This window comes from Denticeps clupeoides, chromosome 4, assembly GCF_900700375.1.
Source record: "Denticeps clupeoides chromosome 4, fDenClu1.1, whole genome shotgun sequence".
Taxonomy (NCBI): Eukaryota; Metazoa; Chordata; class Actinopteri; order Clupeiformes; family Denticipitidae; genus Denticeps; species Denticeps clupeoides.
The window spans coordinates 16,919,229-16,939,000 of record NC_041710.1 but is presented as its reverse complement, the minus strand read 5'-3'; the positions used below and the strand labels follow the sequence as shown (position 1 = coordinate 16,939,000).

General features: G+C 44.7%; 3 protein-coding genes across 3 annotated transcripts; 2 read left to right on the top strand and 1 right to left on the bottom strand.

Moving 5' to 3' along the window:
* The first annotated feature begins 253 nt into the window (after positions 1-253).
* LOC114788769 (segment polarity protein dishevelled homolog DVL-3-like) lies at positions 254-7,194 on the top strand. The gene is made up of 15 exons (XM_028977656.1): positions 254-785; positions 2,222-2,291; positions 2,936-3,054; positions 3,312-3,427; positions 3,504-3,639; positions 3,729-3,822; positions 3,901-3,970; positions 4,322-4,461; positions 4,542-4,618; positions 5,104-5,171; positions 5,289-5,438; positions 5,652-5,783; positions 5,880-6,047; positions 6,213-6,413; positions 6,495-7,194. The coding sequence occupies exons 1-15, from the start codon at positions 625-627 to the stop codon at positions 6,788-6,790; spliced, it is 1,998 nt and encodes a 665-aa protein (XP_028833489.1). The 5' UTR covers positions 254-624; the 3' UTR covers positions 6,791-7,194.
* Positions 7,195-7,718: 524 nt separating this feature from the next.
* Positions 7,719-13,275, top strand: LOC114788775 (AP-2 complex subunit mu-A-like). Its single transcript, XM_028977665.1, has 12 exons — positions 7,719-7,853; positions 8,284-8,400; positions 9,071-9,336; positions 10,375-10,457; positions 10,573-10,578; positions 10,663-10,798; positions 10,894-11,038; positions 11,598-11,717; positions 11,799-11,934; positions 12,020-12,117; positions 12,232-12,343; positions 12,680-13,275. Exons 2-12 carry the CDS (start codon positions 8,327-8,329, stop codon positions 12,812-12,814), a joined length of 1,311 nt encoding a protein of 436 aa, XP_028833498.1. The 5' UTR covers positions 7,719-7,853; positions 8,284-8,326; the 3' UTR covers positions 12,815-13,275.
* On the bottom strand, positions 13,272-19,505 carry pcyt1aa (phosphate cytidylyltransferase 1A, choline a). Its single transcript, XM_028977667.1, has 9 exons — positions 19,352-19,505; positions 17,783-17,902; positions 17,608-17,707; positions 17,395-17,511; positions 16,875-17,026; positions 16,194-16,272; positions 15,967-16,109; positions 14,804-14,992; positions 13,272-14,262 (listed from the first exon to the last, which is right to left on the bottom strand). The coding sequence occupies exons 2-9, from the start codon at positions 17,891-17,893 to the stop codon at positions 14,035-14,037; spliced, it is 1,119 nt and encodes a 372-aa protein (XP_028833500.1). The 5' UTR covers positions 17,894-17,902; positions 19,352-19,505; the 3' UTR covers positions 13,272-14,034.
* Positions 19,506-19,772: the final 267 nt, after the last annotated feature.

Here is a 19,772-nt window from a genome sequence, read left to right as displayed (position 1 = left end):
TTTTGAGATAAAGAACTATATTTAACCGCCAGGTTAAACCAGGTTGTGCGATTAATAGCCATTTTTTGGGTGGATGTAACCGATGGGTGTCCACCCATTTAATAACGCCAACACGGCTCCAGAGGGTGGAGAAGCGGGGCGGAGTTCCCGTTTGGAGACAGGGCCGCTAGAGGTCGCTGTGTCGCGAGGCTGCGCTGCGGAGCGACCTTTCCTCTTCCTGCCGGATTCCACGTTCCCTTCCTCGCCGCTGGGGGGCGCCCGGCCACGGAGCGATTCCACACGGACCGCCGCGATACAAAGCCGTGCGGGGACGAAACGCGTTTTCGGGGTCCTTGGAAAGAAAGGGTCGCGTTGAGTGCGGCGGCGGCTGCGTGTCGTAAAGTAAATAACTTCAAAATCTGGATTTCGGGAAAAGAGACGCGACGTGAAAAAAAAAATGCTCCGACTGGCGGTTTGAGCTCCGCGGGGAACGGGGACGAGCCTCGCTCGCTCTCGGGCGAAAGTAAAGAAAGGAAAACGGTGGGATAAAAGGCGATCGGGGTCCACGCGAAGCCGGTTCCGGACGCGGATCCGAAGCGCCTCGAAGCTGGATGACCACAGGCTGCCTTTCCCCGGTGGTCTGCGATGGGGGAGACCAAAATTATTTACCACCTCGACGACCAGGAAACTCCGTACCTGGTCAAATTGCCCATCCCGGCCGACAGGGTGACTCTGCTGGACCTGAAAAATGCCCTCAAGAAGCCCAACTACAAGTTCTTCTTTAAGTCCATGGACGATGACTTCGGGTGAGGCTGTTTCCGACGCCTTCTCGCCGCGCTCGTGTGCGCCGTTCCATCCCGAATTTCGGCTCCGCTTTTCCTTTTTGTTTGTCTCTCCCTCCATACTTGGCAACTGCAGCGAGCGCGTCGGCTCGGTCTGGCTCGGTGCTGGCCGCTAGTTCTCCGTTTCGTTGTAATAATGGGATTTAAAGTCCCGGTAAAGGCGGCTTGGGGCGGCTGAAGTCTGCGACTTTGTGGGAAGATGGGGACGCGGACGCGGCCTGTCAGCGGTTGACTGAGCCGAGAACGGGGGGACATGTCCCGTTTCGCACTTTTACGTGTAAGAAGCTCGTTTTCGAGTGACGTTGACACGGACTTCGCGTTCTTACTTGTGGTCACAAAGCAAAACTTTCCCTCATTCTGGCCGAAATTGCCTGTTTTTTTTTATTATTATTATTATTGTCACTTTGTGTAATCATGACAATTGGACTTTGTGTTGAGCAGAATGTGAAGAGCCTTCTTGGGAGCTGCTGCACCCGCCACGCATGGTCTTATTTTAGGGTCTCTGGGTTTCTACACAGTCGGCTGACCTCTTTCGCTCTGTGGGGGTCCGGCCTGTGTCTGTGGGCTGCATTAACGCTGGGCCAGGAATGCTGACTTGAAACAACTGCAGTCCGTCACTTCGGAATGTCCTGGTGGCTTAAGGACTGGGAGCGTTACTGCCCCAGGCCCCGCTCAAAACGAGGGGCGGCTTTCCATTCGGAGAGTTTACGTTTCTGCAAAACGAACCAGTATATCATCCTCAAAAATACCCACAAATCAGACGGAAAGTATAGTTTTTCTTGCGTGGGTTTCAGGTATTATATCAGAATCCTTTTTCTGGGTCTTAAATAAAAGGATTGCTTGCTTGATCCCAAAACAGTAGGGTGTGGTTGTCAAGTACAGTCGTTTAAGGCCCCTTTCTTCTACGCATACATAGAGTATTGAATGCTGACCGGAATAACACGTGGCCGTGGTCTAAAGCGCCTTCAGGTTCGCTGCTTTTGGGTTTCTGGCTTATCGATTACCGCGCGAGACACACTCCCACTTTCTCCCGCTTTTGCACATTGCATTTTCCTTTTGTGTTCTGCGTGGGCGCGTTTGATGTGTGCACCATGGATTAGAGAGCCCCTCCCCCACCATGCATCTTAATGACTTTTTCTTATTTACTTTATTTATTCTAATTTATTCATCACCAGTCTCCTCTAAAGAAAAAGCCAAAATGTGGGTTTGATTGTGTGTGTGTTGCACAACTTGAACTTTATATAAATGTATCAAAAGCAACATGATATTCTTGAGTACTGACCCAAGATCAGTTATTTGTATTATCAGCACTGGCAGGAATAGGATTGGGTGCTGGTTTCTTGATAAGAAGTTTTCATTTGTGCGAATCGGCTCATTAAACTCCTGTCTCTTTTCCTCAGGGTGGTGAAGGAGGAGATATCTGATGACAATGCCAGGCTTCCCTGTTATAATGGCCGAGTGATATGCTGGGTATGTCTCCACACACACACACACACACACACACACACACAGATTTGCAGAATAACCATCATGACTGTCAAATGAGTTTTGAGACTGCGTCTTAACCCCCCTCACCCAGCCTGTCCTCCTGTGGCCCTGCTGAAGAACCCCTGAGACTTAGTCAGCTGAACCCATCTGGTGGATTCCAGATAACAAAAGACCTGTGCATTGTGTATGGGCAACGGGTGTATTATAATGCTGTCACTAATAGAGGTCAAAGCTCTTCTTTGCGTGCCCACTCACACACACACACACACACACACACTCAAATACACAGAGGAAGTACTTTGCATTTCAACCTTGCTTAGCTCTTTTCTCTGGAGATGACATTAATCTAGCTGGTACAGCAAGACCTTGGACAGCTGCTCCAGCGTGAAGATCAAGTCAAGCTGCTGTGGCTAGACCAGGGCCATCCCTAGAGCCCTGCGGAAGCTAACACAACTAATTTACTGCAGCTCGGCCTGAAGTAATTGCCTGTGTGTGCTGGCTTGTCCCATTTTAATTGCCTCACTCAGTTACGCAAAGTGAATATAAAAAAAGGAAAAACTCCTAGAGAGTACGCTGGTGGGGGCACAGTTGTCCAAATGTAACATGGCCTCTCTCTCTGTCTTCAGCTGGTTTTGGCTGATGGCTCCCACTCGGATGGTGGCTCTGTGGCCGACAGCCAGTCTGGCCGACTTCCCTCCATGGAGAGGTCCCAGGGCATCGGAGATTCCAGACCGCCCTCCTTTCAGTCAGTACACCTCCACCGATCGTCTCTTCCTTGCTCCTCTAAATCTCTCTGAGTACTTCAATGCTTTGTGCTCTTAGAGATGTATTTTTAACTCTTGGCGTGATATTATTTTATATGTATTCTCTTAAGAGATTGTAGTCATATGTTTTATTTTTATTCCTTTATGTGAAAATGGTTTTTTTTATCTGAAGGAGTTGAAATCGTAATATCTGTAATTAAGCACCCTGTAAGTGTCCCCTAACTCACTGCCTCTGCAGTGCCAAGTCTGCAGGCAGTCGGGATGGCATGGATGACGAGACGGAGACAGACTCTGTGGTGTCCCACCGGAGGGAGAGAGAGAGGCCGCGCAGAAAACATGCACAAGAACACTCTGGTTGGTTCCTCGGCCTGAAATCTTTTTTAAGGTGAAGTGTCATGGCTGCTTACTCTTGTGTGCTGCCCTGCTGTAGGTGGGAGGATGAATGGGTACTCGCATGGGGGCCGAGGGCTCGATCTGGGTGTGTACGACAGTCACTCCTCCCTCATGAGCAGCGAGCTGGAGTCCAGCAGCTGCTTTGACTCTGATGATGATGGTTCCACCAGCCGGTAAGTTCAACACAAGGATATTTTGCAGCAGTTCCATACATTCAGCAACAAACCACAACTAGCCAGAACATCTCTCATTTGCCTCTCAGATTTAGCAGCGTCACAGAACAGAGCAGCTCCTCGCGTCTGATGAGACGGCATCGCCGTCGGCGACGCAAGCCCAGGGCACCAAACATGGAAAGGGTGAGTCATTCTAACTCAACTGGCTAGCGAAACCAAGATGGCTTTAAACCTGTTTCAAACCCCTTCTTCTTTATGCAGTCGTCATCTTTCAGCAGCATCACTGACTCCACAATGTCCCTCAACATCATCACGGTCACTTTAAATATGGGTGAGGATCTTATTATGAAAGTTTTATGTCTCATAGCCGCGTATGACTTTATTCTTTTTTTTTTGTGTGTGCATGCATCAATAAGATAGGATCTTAGGCCAACAGTCAGATCTGATGTTCAGAATCTACATTGCATGTGCATGGTATGTGGCCATGCCACATCTGTGGTTGAATGAAAAGCTTGCCAACAAAATAGAAACTTGTCTCGCCATGCTTTGTGTGCTAGTTTTTTTTTAGAAAGATTATGCAAAATGTATTTAGTATATTTTAATTATAAGCATGTAAAAAAACACACCTGCTTTCCCACTCTTATACAGTTTTATTTGTGTTTTTTTTTTTTTTTTTTTTTAGAAAAGTATAATTTCCTTGGGATCAGTATTGTTGGTCAGAGTAATGAGCGAGGTGATGGGGGCATCTACATTGGCTCCATCATGAAGGGTGGGGCTGTGGCAGCAGACGGACGAATTGAGCCGGGAGACATGCTGCTTCAGGTGGGAAGCACTCTTCTTTTTGTGGATATTGCAAGTGGCATTCAGATCGCATGTAACAGTCTTGTGCGTCCTCTTCCCAGGTGAATGACATCAACTTTGAGAACATGTGCAATGACGATGCAGTGAGGGTACTAAGGGACGTGGTGCATAAGCCAGGGTGAGTGAGGGGTCCGTCTCTGTGATAAGTGCATGGCCATCTGTCAACACCAGCACCTGTTTAGGTAGAAACAAATGGCATGAGGCAAAATAACTAGCTGCCATGTTGCCTGACCATTGAATTCCTAATTAACTTCAGTGTAGCAAGTATGGTGCTCAGTTGCAGCTGTTTCTCTCTAGTCACTGTAGGGAAGGTACAATGAAATCATTTCAAGGTTTGTTTTGTATTCTACACTTTAAGACTGTGAACGTCTATGTCTTTACAAGCCTATTGTTTCTCAGCCGAGTTTGTACTTGACATAGTGGGCATGTGAGCACTGTTAGTTAACTGGTCGTCACGTTGACTCTGCTGAAAGTTTTCTGTCTGAAAGTAGATCAAAGCAATTAGCAGCCAAGAGTGAGACTTCAGGTTCAACAATAAACGCATTGGCATCTTAATAAATATATAGGTGCTTCATGAAAACAACTTTTTTTTTTTATCCACAGCCCTGTCTCCCTGACTGTTGCTAAATGCTGGGACCCCAACCCAAACAGCTGTTTTGCCTTACCCAGAAGTGAGTATTTACACACTTCTTCTACCCTGCATACTGTCAAATGTGTTCTCAGTCTGCAATCTGCACAGCGCTCCTTAAACTGGGTGTCTGTGTCACACTTGCTTTGTTCCTCATTAGGTGAGCCCATACGACCAATCGACCCTGCTGCATGGGTGTCACATACAGCAGCCATGACTGGTGTGTATCCTCCATACGGCATGAGCCCTTCCATGAGTACAGTCACGTCGACCAGTTCCTCAATCACCAGCTCCATCCCTGAGACAGAGCGTAAGAGACATGCCTATTAAGTACATTAACCAAAGCATATTTTTCTCGCTCTCTTTTTTGGGGGAAATATACCTTCATCAGCCTTGATTTGAAATGTTCTGTTACAAAAAAAATGTTTTTCATTATTTCTTTATGTCATAGTCTGTGATATATCCTGTTGTAATTGTAGTTCGATTACCATTGTAAAGGTAATGGAATCTTTTGTCTTCTCAGGCTTTGATGACTACCACCTCTCAGTTCACAGTGACATGGTAACTGTTGCTAAGGCAATGGCTTGCCCTGACTCAGGACTGGAGGTTCGAGATCGAATGTGGCTCAAGATCACCATTGCCAATGCCTTTATTGGTAGAGTGCACCTACACCTTTCTGTTTCAGACCATTTAACATTGCTATATATTGATTTCAGGGTTATTAAGGGTGTTTTGTGCGTGTTCTGCTCAGGTTCGGACGTAGTGGACTGGCTTTTCCATCATGTGGAGGGGTTCACGGACCGCAGGGAGGCTCGAAAGTATGCCAGTAACCTCCTAAAGGCTGGTTTCATTCGACATACAGTCAACAAGATCACATTCTCTGAACAGTGCTACTACATCTTTGGGGACCTCTGTGGAAGTTAGTGTTTTTTTTTGTTTACACAAATACTAGGGATATAAATAATGTTGTTATTTGAATTTCTTAATAAAGACTAAATATTGATGTGCTGCATCTTTTTTTATATATATATATATATATATATATATATATATATATATATATATAAAAATTTATTTTTTTCAGATATGGCTCATCTGTCTTTGCAAGACCATGATGGTTCGAGCGGTGCCTCTGATCAAGACACACTGGCTCCTCTGCTTCATCCCAGTGAGGCTCCATGGCCTATGGCTTTTCCCTACCACTACCCAGCCCCCCATTCTCTAGACCACCCACCTGGCTACTCTGAAGTGGGCGGCGGAAGTGCAGGCAGCCAGCATAGTGAGGGTAGTGAGAGTTTTGTTCATGGACACAAGAGACACATTTTCTTAAACCTTGGGTAAATCCCATTCCGCTTGTCTGTTGCAGGGAGCCGAAGCAGCGGGTCTCACTGCAGCGAATCAGAGCTGAGACGAGAGCGGGCCCCCAGCGAGCGTTCGGGACCTCCCAGCGAGTGCAGCATGCGCAGCTCCCACAGCACGCGCAATCCACGTTCCCACAGCCATGGGTCCAGCCGCCTGGCCCACCAGGTTCTGCAGGGAGCAACTGCTCCCGGCTCCCCGTCAGGTCGTGCCTTGGCCTCCATGCCCGTTGAGCTGTCTGCGTCACGCCAGTCCTGCCACACACTTGGAAGCCAGGGGGAGTTCTTTGTTGATGTCATGTGACAGGATGAAGAAAATGAGGAGTGCTGGTAGAGAGCCCAAAATCTTTTAGTTTTCCGGGCAACTCTGCACAGATGTAGAATAGAAAGACTGGGCATCAGCATCACAGACTTCTATGGATAACACATGAACAGAAGTACCAAATTCAAGATGTGACAAAAGAGAACAAACATCTCTGCCTTATCTCCTCTTCAGTTTAAATCCTGTCTTATTTTGCATAATTTCAGAATGTTGATAATCCCGAATGTATCCCACAGTGCTTCGATTGATGATTGTTCCTCTCCCAAATTACAGTATGTTTATACTCAAAAGTATGTTGGATAAAAAAAAAAAAGACCTTAACATTTTTGATGGGGAAAATGACTTTTTATTTATAAATATAGTTTTATTGCCAAACGTTGGAAATACTTTTGTGTGTGGCTGCGTTTTTCTTCATGGGGAAGAGCCAGGTGGAATGTTTTAAAGCCTGATCTGATGAGCGGTCCAAGTGGACAGTCAAATGGGTGCAAGTGTGGAATTCCACTTCACGGAAAGGAATGTTTGTTGGATTGTAGTCTGGGATCCAGATGTGTGCGGGCATTTCCCTATGATCTATGGTCCTGTTATTCATCCCAGAAAACCATGAAAACAAAGGGGAACGCGGTATGGTTACAATAAAGGGGTGTAGTCCGCACATTTAGCAAATGGTATCGTGGAAAAATGCAGCTAATTGGAACGTATTTAATTACAGATTTTGAATAGCTGGTAGTAATCGATGTTGTTGTATTTAGCTCAGCTCGTCGCTGGTCGCCCGGAGTTTATGGACCTACCGGCACTGATCTGACGCCAGTTTCGTTTTTCCTCCTAACGTGCTTGAAATTGAACTGTGGGTGGGGGGGAACTGACTGGAGATCAGCGTCCCGGTTAATGACGTAAGCACGCACCGACGTCAGCCGGCCTGAGGGCGGGGCTAGCGGCCGAGGCCAGAATCCCGCTGATCTCTCTGATGCTGGACACGGCGGGCCAGGGGACGGACGAGGCGACGCGGAGCGGCGCGGCGCGCTTTCTGCTGGAGGGAGATTGTTAGGTAAGCGTTCTTGTACACGCAGGTTCCCAAGTCTCCCGCTTTCTTCTGGCGCCTTGGGAAATGTAGGAAATGTTCACATTTCGTTAGGTTATGGCGGCGGCGGTGCACGATACGCCCAGATCGGTAGAAACATCGGTGTCTTTTTTTTTTTTTTTCCTTTTCTTCCTTCTTGTGAGGAAGACATCTTGGTTGTATCGCCAGTAAAACGCCGCTGGACGGACGCTGGCTGCATTTCGCACCATATCCAGTATCCAGACAGGAACTGGGGTCAACGGTTCGCGGGTGCATTCCACCACATAACTTCCATGACCGAGTTGAACGTTCCGACAGTCGTTGAAAATGTTGTTCATCGTGATCAGAATCGTTCAGTTCCCCCGTTCGTTCGCAGCTACTTTACACGAACAGAGTAAAACATGCTCTCGCCTCGCAGGCGTGTGACAACCATGAGACGAGCGGCCTGAAGAACAGCCACCATGATTGGAGGACTGTTCATCTACAACCATAAGGGGGAGGTCCTCATCTCCCGGGTGTATCGTGATGATATTGGGTGAGTTTAGCGTTCGAACAGTCGTGTTTAATGTTGAGTAAGTCGACGGTGTGAGCAGCACAGCTAGATGTCGGCTGTCAGCGTTTCCTCTTCCTGTCTCAGTTTTTTGTTCTACGTGCATCCTGTCCGTTTCCTTCCATCTGGAGTATTTATCTACAGAACGGAGAATATACAATTTATTACACAAAATGGAAAACCAATAGCCATGACATTTAGTGCCCTAGTGATCTTAATTGAGGAAGCAAATGGGGAAAAAAAAGTAATTGTCATGTTAATCGTACGACATCTTTAGACTATTTCAGTTTATAAAAATAAAAATAAAGTGAAGTGATTGTCACATGTGATACACAGCAGCACAGCACACAGTGCACACAGTGAAATTTGTCCTCTGCATTTAACCCATCACCCTGAGTGAGCAGTGGGCAGCCATGACAGGCGCCCGGGGAGCAGTGTGTGGGGACGGTGCTTTGCTCAGTGGCACCTTGGCAGATCGGGATTCGAACCGGCAACCTTCTGATTACAGGGCCGCTTCCTTAACCGGAAGGGACGTGAAGCGCTTGCTTTACGAATACTGAGTTAATGCCAGACCTCCCAGCCTGCACGGAAACGGAACCTTTTTCTCCCGTCTGCCGTGCGGATTGTTCAGACGGCGTTTCTTCGTCTGTTCCAGGCGGAATGCCGTGGACGCGTTCCGTGTTAACGTGATCCACGCACGGCAGCAGGTGCGCTGCCCGGTCACCAACATCGCCCGCACCAGCTTCTTTCACGTCAAGCGCTCCAACATCTGGCTCGCCGCTGCCACCAAGCAGAATGTCAACGCTGCCATGGTGTTTGAGTTCCTGTACAAGATGTGCGACGTCATGACTGCCTACTTCGGCAAGCTCAGCGAGGATAACATCAAGAACAACTTTGTGCTGATTTATGAGCTGCTGGACGGTAAGAGCGTGAGCCGTCCCGGACCGCACCCTGGTGGACTATGGGATTTTGGGGAGCATTGTGCTGGAAGAATATGAACATCTGTTCCCTCACCCTAAATGTTGACAACCGCATAGAGAATTAAGCCATTTCTGGCTGCTTCTCAAAGTTATTGGCACAAAATAAAAGCAGGGGTGTCCAAACTGCGTGATCCATTTTTAATTGGTCTGCATATAATTCTAAAAATATAATTAAATATTGCCCGAACATAATGTTTGTTCTCAACCGTATTGTACTTCTTGGGGTGTCGAATGAGGGAACGGCAAAGCAGCCACAGTTCACCACTTACGAAGTGTTTTCTAAAACAAGGGTTTAAAATACGTATTAAACAAAAATGCCATAAGAACACAGTTTTTGTATAAAGAATTCCAATACCAATCACAAGATGAATATTCCATCAACCAGACAGCTGGATAACCAGCCAGACACCCCTCAAAAAATAACACGTAATGGCCAGTAGAGAGAAGAGTGGTCGGGTAATACCAAGTATTTGACGTGGGGGTGGGTAAAATTACCAGATTAAACCTGCTAGTATTTTGCTGGGGAAAAAAAAAACAGAATCAAGACAACCATCGAGTTATTGATGCACGATAATTAATATATTTGTTAATTGGATTATATTGGAGGTTGTTTTAGGTAGATCTGATTTTTGTGGAGGTTATGATCCCGCCAATGGATAACACTCTGAACCAAGTGAACCAATATCCCCCGGGTCTACTGGGTGGCCTAGACATTCATATATTTTTCTGTATGAGGGCCTCATTAAAAACATGATTTACCAAGGTTGCAAGATAGTGTATTGGGAGATTTTATTATGGAGAGATTGATTATGTTTAACATAGGTAAAATGAATATGATAAAATGGCTTTTGTATGTACATCATACCTGTAACATTTGTATCGTAAATGTGCAGTATGTGCGTCTATATGTTCGTACTTGTCACTGTTTGTTTGGAGCTGAGGTAAGTGATGACATATTTGTGCATCCTTGTCTGAACAGAGATCTTGGATTTTGGGTACCCCCAGAATTCAGAGACTGGAGCCCTGAAGACATTCATCACACAGCAGGGCGTCAAAAGTCAGGTAATACTTTGGTAATTCTCTGTCGTTTAAGCCAGCCCTGATTCAGTGCCATGATTGCCTAATTTTCTATGTTTTTCCCTCTCGTTCTGTTGGCCATCATGGACTCTTTCTGCAGCATCATGTAATTATCTCCTTCGTTGAGATTATTAATTCAGTTATAATGTTATTCATGTCTTCATGGCTCTGCACATGTGTGACTTGACAGACAAAGGAGGAGCAGTCTCAGATCACCAGTCAGGTGACCGGTCAGATTGGCTGGCGCCGTGAGGGCATCAAGTACCGTCGGAACGAACTTTTCCTTGATGTCATGGAGAGCGTCAACCTTCTCATGTCTCCTCAAGGTAAAATTGAGTATTTTTCGGAAGGTAATTTATATTCATTTTTTTGGTGGACTGTAAATGGCTTTATATATTTTTCTTACTGATTTGTCTGGTAGGTCAGGTCCTCAGTGCCCATGTGTCTGGTCGGGTGGTGATGAAGAGCTACCTGAGTGGAATGCCCGAGTGCAAATTTGGCATGAACGACAAAATCGTGATTGATAAGCAGGGCAAAGGTGGATCCTCTGACGAAGCAGGCAAGAGGTGAGTTACCGGGAAGAGTTTTGTTTTATTTTGTCCAATCTGCATTTAGATCTATAGTGCTAAATTATTTGTTTGAAATGCTTTTGAGTTTTGTTGTCTTCTTTGTTTTCTTTTTTTACCTCTACCTCAGCCACTTAGGAAGTTACAGTGTTTCTGTGAACTAGTATTATACATTGTGGTAAAATTAGTTTTGTGCCATTTCAGCATTGTTATGTGTCAATTCAATTATAAATACGTGGGATGATCATAGTTAATATAGTAATTCAAAAAGAAAAACAAGATTGAGTGGCATTTTGAAAGATTCTTCATCAAGGCTGGATGCTGTATGAAGTCATTAATTAATACTTAATAAAATAGGAATGAATCTGTTCAAGGTGTCATCTAACAAGGTAATTTAACAAGTTCCATCAGAAGGTCACGTTTTCTTTCCATATTGTAGTAATGAAATGATGGTGGTGTCTCCTTAGATCAGTTTGGCTGTGAAATGCATTTTCTCATTTCTCATGAAGTGTTGCCAGTTTAGCTGCTGGTATCTGAACCTCCTGATTTACCTCCACAGTGGGAAGCAGTCCATCGCGATCGATGACTGCACCTTCAACCAGTGCGTACGACTCAGCAAATTCGACTCTGAGCGCAGCATCAGCTTCATCCCTCCTGACGGAGAGTTTGAGCTCATGAGGTCAGAGTGCAAACTTGTCCTTTCACCTACACATGACCCTTAGCCCACAGGCTCATGCCTTGTGTTCTGCTTTCCGGCCAGGTATCGCACAACCAAGGACATAATTTTGCCATTTCGAGTTATTCCACTGGTCAGGGAGGTGGGCCGTACAAAGCTGGAGGTGAAGGTGGTCATCAAGTCCAACTTCAAGCCCTCACTGCTTGCACAGAAGATTGAAGTGAGTTGAAGGATATGGATGTAGACTTAGTAAGGTTTTTTTTTTTTTTCCCCTCTCTCTTCAAATGAATATTTTTTTTCCTCAGGTTCGCATCCCCACACCACTAAACACAAGTGGGGTTCAAGTGATCTGCATGAAGGGGAAGGCCAAGTACAAGGCCAGCGAGAATAGCATCGTATGGAAGTGAGTAACAGTGTGTCCCTTCTCTTATTGCTCTGCGGGTGTTTTTTAATTTTTTTTATCTTTTATCACTTCCTTCGTAACTGTATGTTGTGGTGTGTATGAACCTTATTTTAGGATCAAACGTATGGCGGGCATGAAGGAGTCTCAGATCAGTGCTGAGATTGAGCTGCTACCCACCAATGATAAGAAGAAGTGGGCTCGTCCCCCCATCTCTATGAACTTTGAGGTACGGTTTTACTCGTCCACATGATTTAGTGAACAAACACATTGATAGCCACAGTAAAGGACACGATAAATGTCTGCCACATGCCACAAATGTAAATGTATTGTCCGTACACACAATAGTGATATGCAAATGGATAAAAATTGATGCAGGCCATGTATTTTAATATTAGAGTAACAAGTGGGGTCTATATTACCAAGATGTGCCCATTTAGATGATTTTAAAGGAGCAGCATAACTAGCTGGCTGGCAATTTACTGAAGAATGACCGTCCATAAAACCTAAACTGAATAGAAAGTAAGTTGTTTGCAGTTTAACTTCAGCTTCACATTTGTCACAGGTTCCATTTGCGCCTTCTGGACTGAAGGTCCGCTACCTGAAGGTTTTTGAGTCCAAACTGAACTACAGTGACCATGACGTTATAAAATGGGTGCGCTACATTGGACGCAGTGGTATCTATGAGACACGCTGCTAACCAGTTAGGTCTCCAGTCAGTCCGTACGGCTGTCTCTGCATCTTTCTTTTTTGATTGGGTGAAAGAGAGAAATATGAAACATGCTGGGAGAGGAAACACTACTATTATTGTCTGTCTCTGATGGGACATAATGGCCAGTAGAGAGAAGAAATCCATGAGTGTAATGGCTGGGCAGGGACTCCTTCACACCATCCAGACTGCCTGAACACCTTTGTTAGTGTTTAATAATGGTTCAGCATCTCTCCACATTCGTCTTGACTTGAGTTTGGCTTCCAAAGCCTGTCTGTGGTCCCAACTTTTACCGTCTGTTTTTGAACCTCTACTTCTATGAAATACATAATGGAAACAGATCTGTGTCCTGTCTCTTTGTTTCTGAACTGCTGGATTTCATGTTAGATGTTAGATCTGTAAGGTGTTTATAACCTGCTTATGTAAGAATTAAAGAAACATGCAGTACTCTTGTTTTTGATGTATTTTATGTTGTTTCTTCTCTTTTCTTTTTTATGTATTTAAAAGAAAACAGAACACGGGGGAAACAGATGTCAGAGCTACATAAGTTATTCACAACAATGAACATTTACATGGAAGCGTGCATTGGGTCCTTTCAAAAAGAAAATGACCCGAAGTTAATAATCAGTATAGACTAGTCGTAACTGTCAAAAATTCTAAATGAATAAAAACTTTAAAAATGCAATAAAACCACAAGCAGACAATACTGACAGTGACAATCACTTTTCTGACCTTTAAAAAAATTTTCACAGCTTTTTGTCACAAAGAGGAACTAAAAGAAACACCTCTGTTGCTTTAACCATAATTTGGTGAGAATGATTTAGCAGTTATGAAGAGTTGAGTTCACCAGCTTCTAAAAACAAAAATTATTTGACTTCCCATCAAAACATAAAAAAAATGTGTATATGTGTTATTTTAGTGTTCAAATAGAGGAGGTGCACAAACCTAAAGACACTTACCTGAAATCCAGAAAAGAAACTAGGAGTGTGTATAATAGTGCTAGCTGAGAGAGAAGGAAAAAAAAAAGTGAACTGAGAGTAAAAATCTGTGCTTCCCTTCCTGTTTGCCAATCCAGTCAGGCACTTCTGCAGCCAGCGTGTTTCAGCCAGGGATGCCTGTAACTATTTGAGTGCAAAGCTGTGTGAACAAACTGCACCCTTGTGTCTGCAATACATTATGGGGGGAAAAAAAAACAAAAAAATTGTATGGACCTAAATATCCTCATCCTCATCTTCGCTGATGGCCTGACCCCGTGCTGTGTACGGGCAGCTGCGTGAGGCGCTGTGTGGCCGTGGTGGGGAGGATGCCGGGGAGGTGTTGAAGAAGGGCAGTCTGAAGGTGGGTGAGGGGGAACGCTCCCGTGTCGGGCTGCTGCTGGGGCTGTGCCTTGGGCTGATTGCCTGTAGCATCCGGCCCTTCCCTTCTTTCAGCATGTGCTTCTATAAAGTCATACAAAGAAAGTAAACAGATTTTAGAAATAACTAAATCAAGAAGTCGTGGAACAGTTATTGTACTGAATCAATAATCTGTTATGTAGAATAATAGGTTATTAATATAATATTTAGTATAATTAATTTAGTATACCACAAAAAAAAAAACATCAATCCTTTCTTAACACTCATCATCATCCTCCACAGCTGATCAACTGGTATGGCTGTCTCCACAATTGACATGGCAAAAGTTTTACACCGGACATACAACCCTGCCTATTTACCTGGGCTTGGGACTGGCACCAAGAATATAAATGCATCCCCAGTGGCTGGGTTATGGCAACACTAATATAGTTGCACGTTTAAATAAAATATAAGTATAAATAAGTAGATACAAGTCTACAATATTTACATTTTAAAGTGGGCAGTCAGTTAAAGTGCAGGTAAGATGAAGATTGAGCAAAAAAAAGTAAAGATTATTGCACTTAAAGACACATAAAATGAGGCACGTTGAGACATCTTGATTTAACCAACTAAACTGGTCACTCACTAGTGCTCCCTCCGGGCCAAACATCTGCAGAAAGTTGCCAATGAACTCGCGGGACTTCTCCTCCCATTTCTGAATAAGGTCGATGCTCTTCTCCTCCACCTTCTGCACAAACTCCTTACTCTTCTCCTCCACATCCCGCACCTTCTTCTTCACCTTATCCACTCGCTCCTGCAGGTGGTACTTCTTCTCCTAATCAATAGTTAAAATGGTTCATAATGAACACTGTGTCTGTGATGTGAATAAATTCAACTAGCACTTAACATTTACAAGTCCCCTGACATGAAAGTTTCTCTTCATGAGATTACATTAATACGAGTTCCCCTGGCCTGTCAGTGGCTAGAAATGGCGATATGTATAAAGCGTGCTTTGGTTATTCTGCTTCGCTGTTCAGAGAGAGCGGCAGCTCAGGCGGTCGGACCTGGGATGTCTTCCCTTATGTTGTCATACGGGGAAAGGTTACCTCCCCTTTCTCATGCTTTCTCCGCCCAGAGAATTTCAGACTCCTCCCCTAAAAAAGGAACTCCAGTCATAGCCTGAAAACATGGGAATCATTGCAGTTGCTCACCGATTGGATGTAAAAATGTACACAATTTTTTTTTTTTTTTAGTTCCGTCATGAGACTCCAGTGGTTTCTGTAAAAGCGCCGACACAACTTCCTGTTTTCACTTGATAAAGTAATTTCCACAAATGCCTGCTCACTTCTATATGTCGCTCTCCTCCTTCTGTCTCTCTGTTCCTGACATTCAAAGTTACACACCGCAAAACGGTGCGTACTTCGGGAAATCTTATTGTGAAACTGGCTAAAAGTGTCTGTAATTCTGCACCAAGGCTGAATTTCGGAAAGAGACTTCAGATACGGTATTAGGGGAACACTAAGACCGATATAAAAAAAAAAATCATAATTGGGGTCTTTAAGAACCTTCCGATTGCTAAATATAAGGAGGTGCCCTAGTGAGTAAGGAAGTGGAGTTTTAACAGTAAGGTTTTGCAGGTTCAATCCTGAACAGTCTAAATGTGGGGGGTTAAATGCAGAGGACACATTTCATTGTGTGCTGTGCTTGCTGTGTATCACAATGACAAAAACAAACACTTTCACTTAACATTTAATGTGACAACAATAATCAATGATAAAAGGAAATTCTAATTGGAAATTCCACACCTACGTTGATGAAGCTGACATTGAGCTCCTTTGCAGTGTAGCCGCGCTGCAGGTTGCGCCTGACGTACACATCATAGTCGCGGACAATGCGGGTGATGATGTCAGAGGTGGATATGCCCTCTGTTCGCTGTGTGGGTGCAAACATGCCTGATGCAAGGAGGACAGGACAATGAATAGATAAATGCAGAGCTCTGATCGCTTCAAACTGAATGAACTGACATTTCTACCCACCGGCCTCCTTGATGTGCTTGTAGACGTCATCACTGCCTGCAGAGGAGTATGGGATGTCATCATGGGCAACAAAGTCAATCTAAGTGTTAGACAACACAGAAGTTTTAGGATTTCATTTACAGCTTATCAAGGATAACAATTAGGACTGTCAATCCATTTAAAGAAATCATACATTTTCTGTTCCAGTTAATTGTGATTAATTTCAATTCATTCTTAAGAACAAAAAACAGACAAGCGCAGGAAAAAGATCAGACTGGTAGTGAGCGAAAGATGAGCTGATCATAGATCTGACCCACAGAGGTAAACAAAATGCAGAGGCATTAACTACGGTAATTTGTTTAGAAATACATTACAATGATTGAATTTATTTAAAATTATCATGAATATATAATAATTATGAATATACTCACTGTTTAACTCATTTAATAAATCAGTTCTCATCAAGGACAAACACTAATTACAAACCACAACATAATTCCACAATAAGTCAAAGGTCTAAAAAAACTAAAGTGGTCTACAGATACCTACTTCCTGCCAATCCAGTGTGTTTTGCTATCACAGCAGCTACATCAGGGGTCTTCAAATCATGACCATCAAAAGGCTAATACCAGGACAACTCATTCTCATGTTCATGTATAATGAAGTTTTCAGATAATTATTCTCTTCGCATTCTTCTCTTACTCGATGCTTGGCCAGGAATTCAGGTGTGAGCGTCCATGGTGCATTCCGCACCACCTCGTCTACGTAGCGACAGTGGCTGACCGCATCGTAGCGTTCATCCTCATTCATGACAGTGAAGCCCTTGTACTTGTGTGTCAAATCATCACTGCATACTGTAGTGGCAAAACGGCAGGCGTTATGGTGGTCGAGAAGTGCAAATCAAATGAACATTTCGTTAAAAAAAAAAAATGTACAAACACTTGTTGTAGCACTGAAACTAATGTACAAACAGTGAATCGAAAGGGTAAGTATGTCTGACAACACACACTTACTGTCGATCAAACGAAACATGATCATTTCAGCCAATTGGCCCGCTTTGTGTTTCCCTTTACAACATGGACTTCCTGCTTACCCTTTCTGTATGATTCTCATCATGTGTTCATGGATTCATTGACTAGGGGACATGCACCATTGTGAGAAAGCGAGAGCTACAAACCTCCCCCCCAAAAAAAGACGACAAGAACAAACAGAATCATCTCACCGCCCACAATGAGGTGTGTGTTGGGGAAGAGCCCTTTGGCCTGCATAAGAGCACGTGCGTGACCAGAGTGGAACATGTCGAAGATGCCATCAGCATACACCCGTACTGGCCTGTCCGCTGTGTTAAGAGACATGTCAAGCACTGGTGATCAGAGTGGCTAAAAAGGCAAACTAATTTATGATGCTTCTGTCTGAACCACTTTTCTTCACTCACGGCTGGTGCCCAGGCAAGCTTCTTCCATTGTGACTCGCTGATAGGGCCGTTTCTCCATGGACTCCAGCTGGTCTGCGAAAGGCGCAGGGTCTGTCAATCCCTTAGGAGGAAAAAAGTAAGTGCCTTTTACGTTTCGCAAAAAAAAACGAACAAACTCCTCCTGTTCACCACTCACCACTGTGCGTCTCTGGATCTTTCCTGGTCGCTCGCCCTCCTCTGCCTCCCCATTTGAACCCTCTTTCCGCCTCTTCCTGGACAACAGTTGCGCTGAGCTGTGAGCCTCCATGTCAGTGATCTACATCAAATCACACAGAACTCTGTTGCCATCATGTATTTGAGAACTTAATACTCAGTCTTGTCTGAGTAGCCAGTAGATGGCGCTACAGCAGCTGTGTTGGGTTGAGTTTTAACAACCATGCTAAATCTCAACTCAAAAGGTATTCTGAAATACTGACTTTTTAAATTACCTAAAATTATTTAGATCATTTCTTAGATAACATCGGAGATTCTTATCATGGGCCAGTGGTGTCCGAGCGGGTAAAGAAACCTACTCCTAATTGGAAGGTTGTCTGTTCAAATCTCAAAATCCCGCCAAGGTGCCACGGAGCAAAGCACCGTCCCCACACACTGCTCCCCAGCTGCCTGTCATGGCTGCACACTGCTCACTAAAGGTGATGGTTAAATGCAGAGGACACATTTCATTGTGTCACCCTGTGCTGTGCTGTGCTGCAGTGTTTCATATATAGCCAGCAGTGAAAGTAAGCATAACTACTGCTGTACTCCTGCAGTTTACATGTACACCCTGAACTTAGTTTACCAGGATGTCAGCTGAGCATATTCAAACATTACAGAAAGACTCGTTTGTTTCCTTCTGAATCTGAATATACATTTTCACAATATAATATAACAGAATAATCACTAACAGAATAATCACTCCAATTCTAAGCTCATTTCACTTTTAGTGCATATAAAGCATGAATATGATTGTCATATAGGTAATTGTTTTAGATGAGGGCTGCTAATGCTGGTGCACACTGGGAATAGACAACCATCTAGAGACCAGCCAGAACAAAGCTGAGATGTTTCAGCAAAGATGTGTATCCTTCATTCTAATGGCTTCCTCTATGCAAACATCTCCCACACGGTGTAATCATTTGAGCATCTAGTAAACAAACACCATCTGTCTTATTCTTTAGGCCTAATCTGACACTGAAACACACTCAGACATTTGAGACTGACTGGTTCCTGGACGCAGAACAGCAGAGCGACAGACCAGAGTCAGAAGATGCCATCAAGCGATCAAGTCTGAGATGAGGCTGATATCAGACGCCACAGATACGGATATGATCACGCATACACGGGGAGGTAGGTGACTGCAGTTTATTCTTGGTAGTCAGTGAGCAGGGGAGCTATACAAAGCACCCTCTCCTCTGTCCAAGAGCAGCTGCCTGGTTTTGGATTTCTGAGGTCAGGGAAATGTGGGTCAGCAGTAGCTGGGCGTAGGGACCGGGGACAAAGCGGAGAAGGCGCGGAAACGTGAGGCCGAGCCCCAGAGTCACACTAATTCCTGCCGCTTAAGCCCGTGTTGGTGCCTGGCCACGGCACGCAGCCCCGGGCTGCTCCACGGCGCCTGCACAAGAGCAACGACGCGTCCCGGGACACCTGCAGCTAGTGTTTAAAGTCCACGCTAATCGAGCCGAACGCCGCGGCGTCTGCGGAGCTCTCGGTCGGCAGCGAACGTTACCCTGGCAGAGGTGGGGATCCGGTGAAGTTTCCGCGGTGAGGAGAGGAGAGGGATGCGGGCTGCGCGGTGGTGCCCGAGCCGATGACAGCCGAAACAGGAACTTCCAGTCAACGATATATCGACCGGAAGTGACGCATGCGAGTAGAGGGCGTGGCTAGCTCGCTCCACTTCCAGCGTAGCGCTTTTTTCCTGGCCTGCATTGACTTCCTTATTATTTGATAATTATGGTATTTCTACCAAACTAAATAAGTAACGCACGTTTCCTTGGCGCATGCACTTTGTGCTACATAAATATTATATTGTTAACAATGCATGTATCAGCAGCATTAACAAGTTGTCCATGTGCATCTGCACATAGTTACTTTCATGAGAGCACCACGAAAAAAAGTTCATCATACCTTATAGAAAAACAAACACGAAC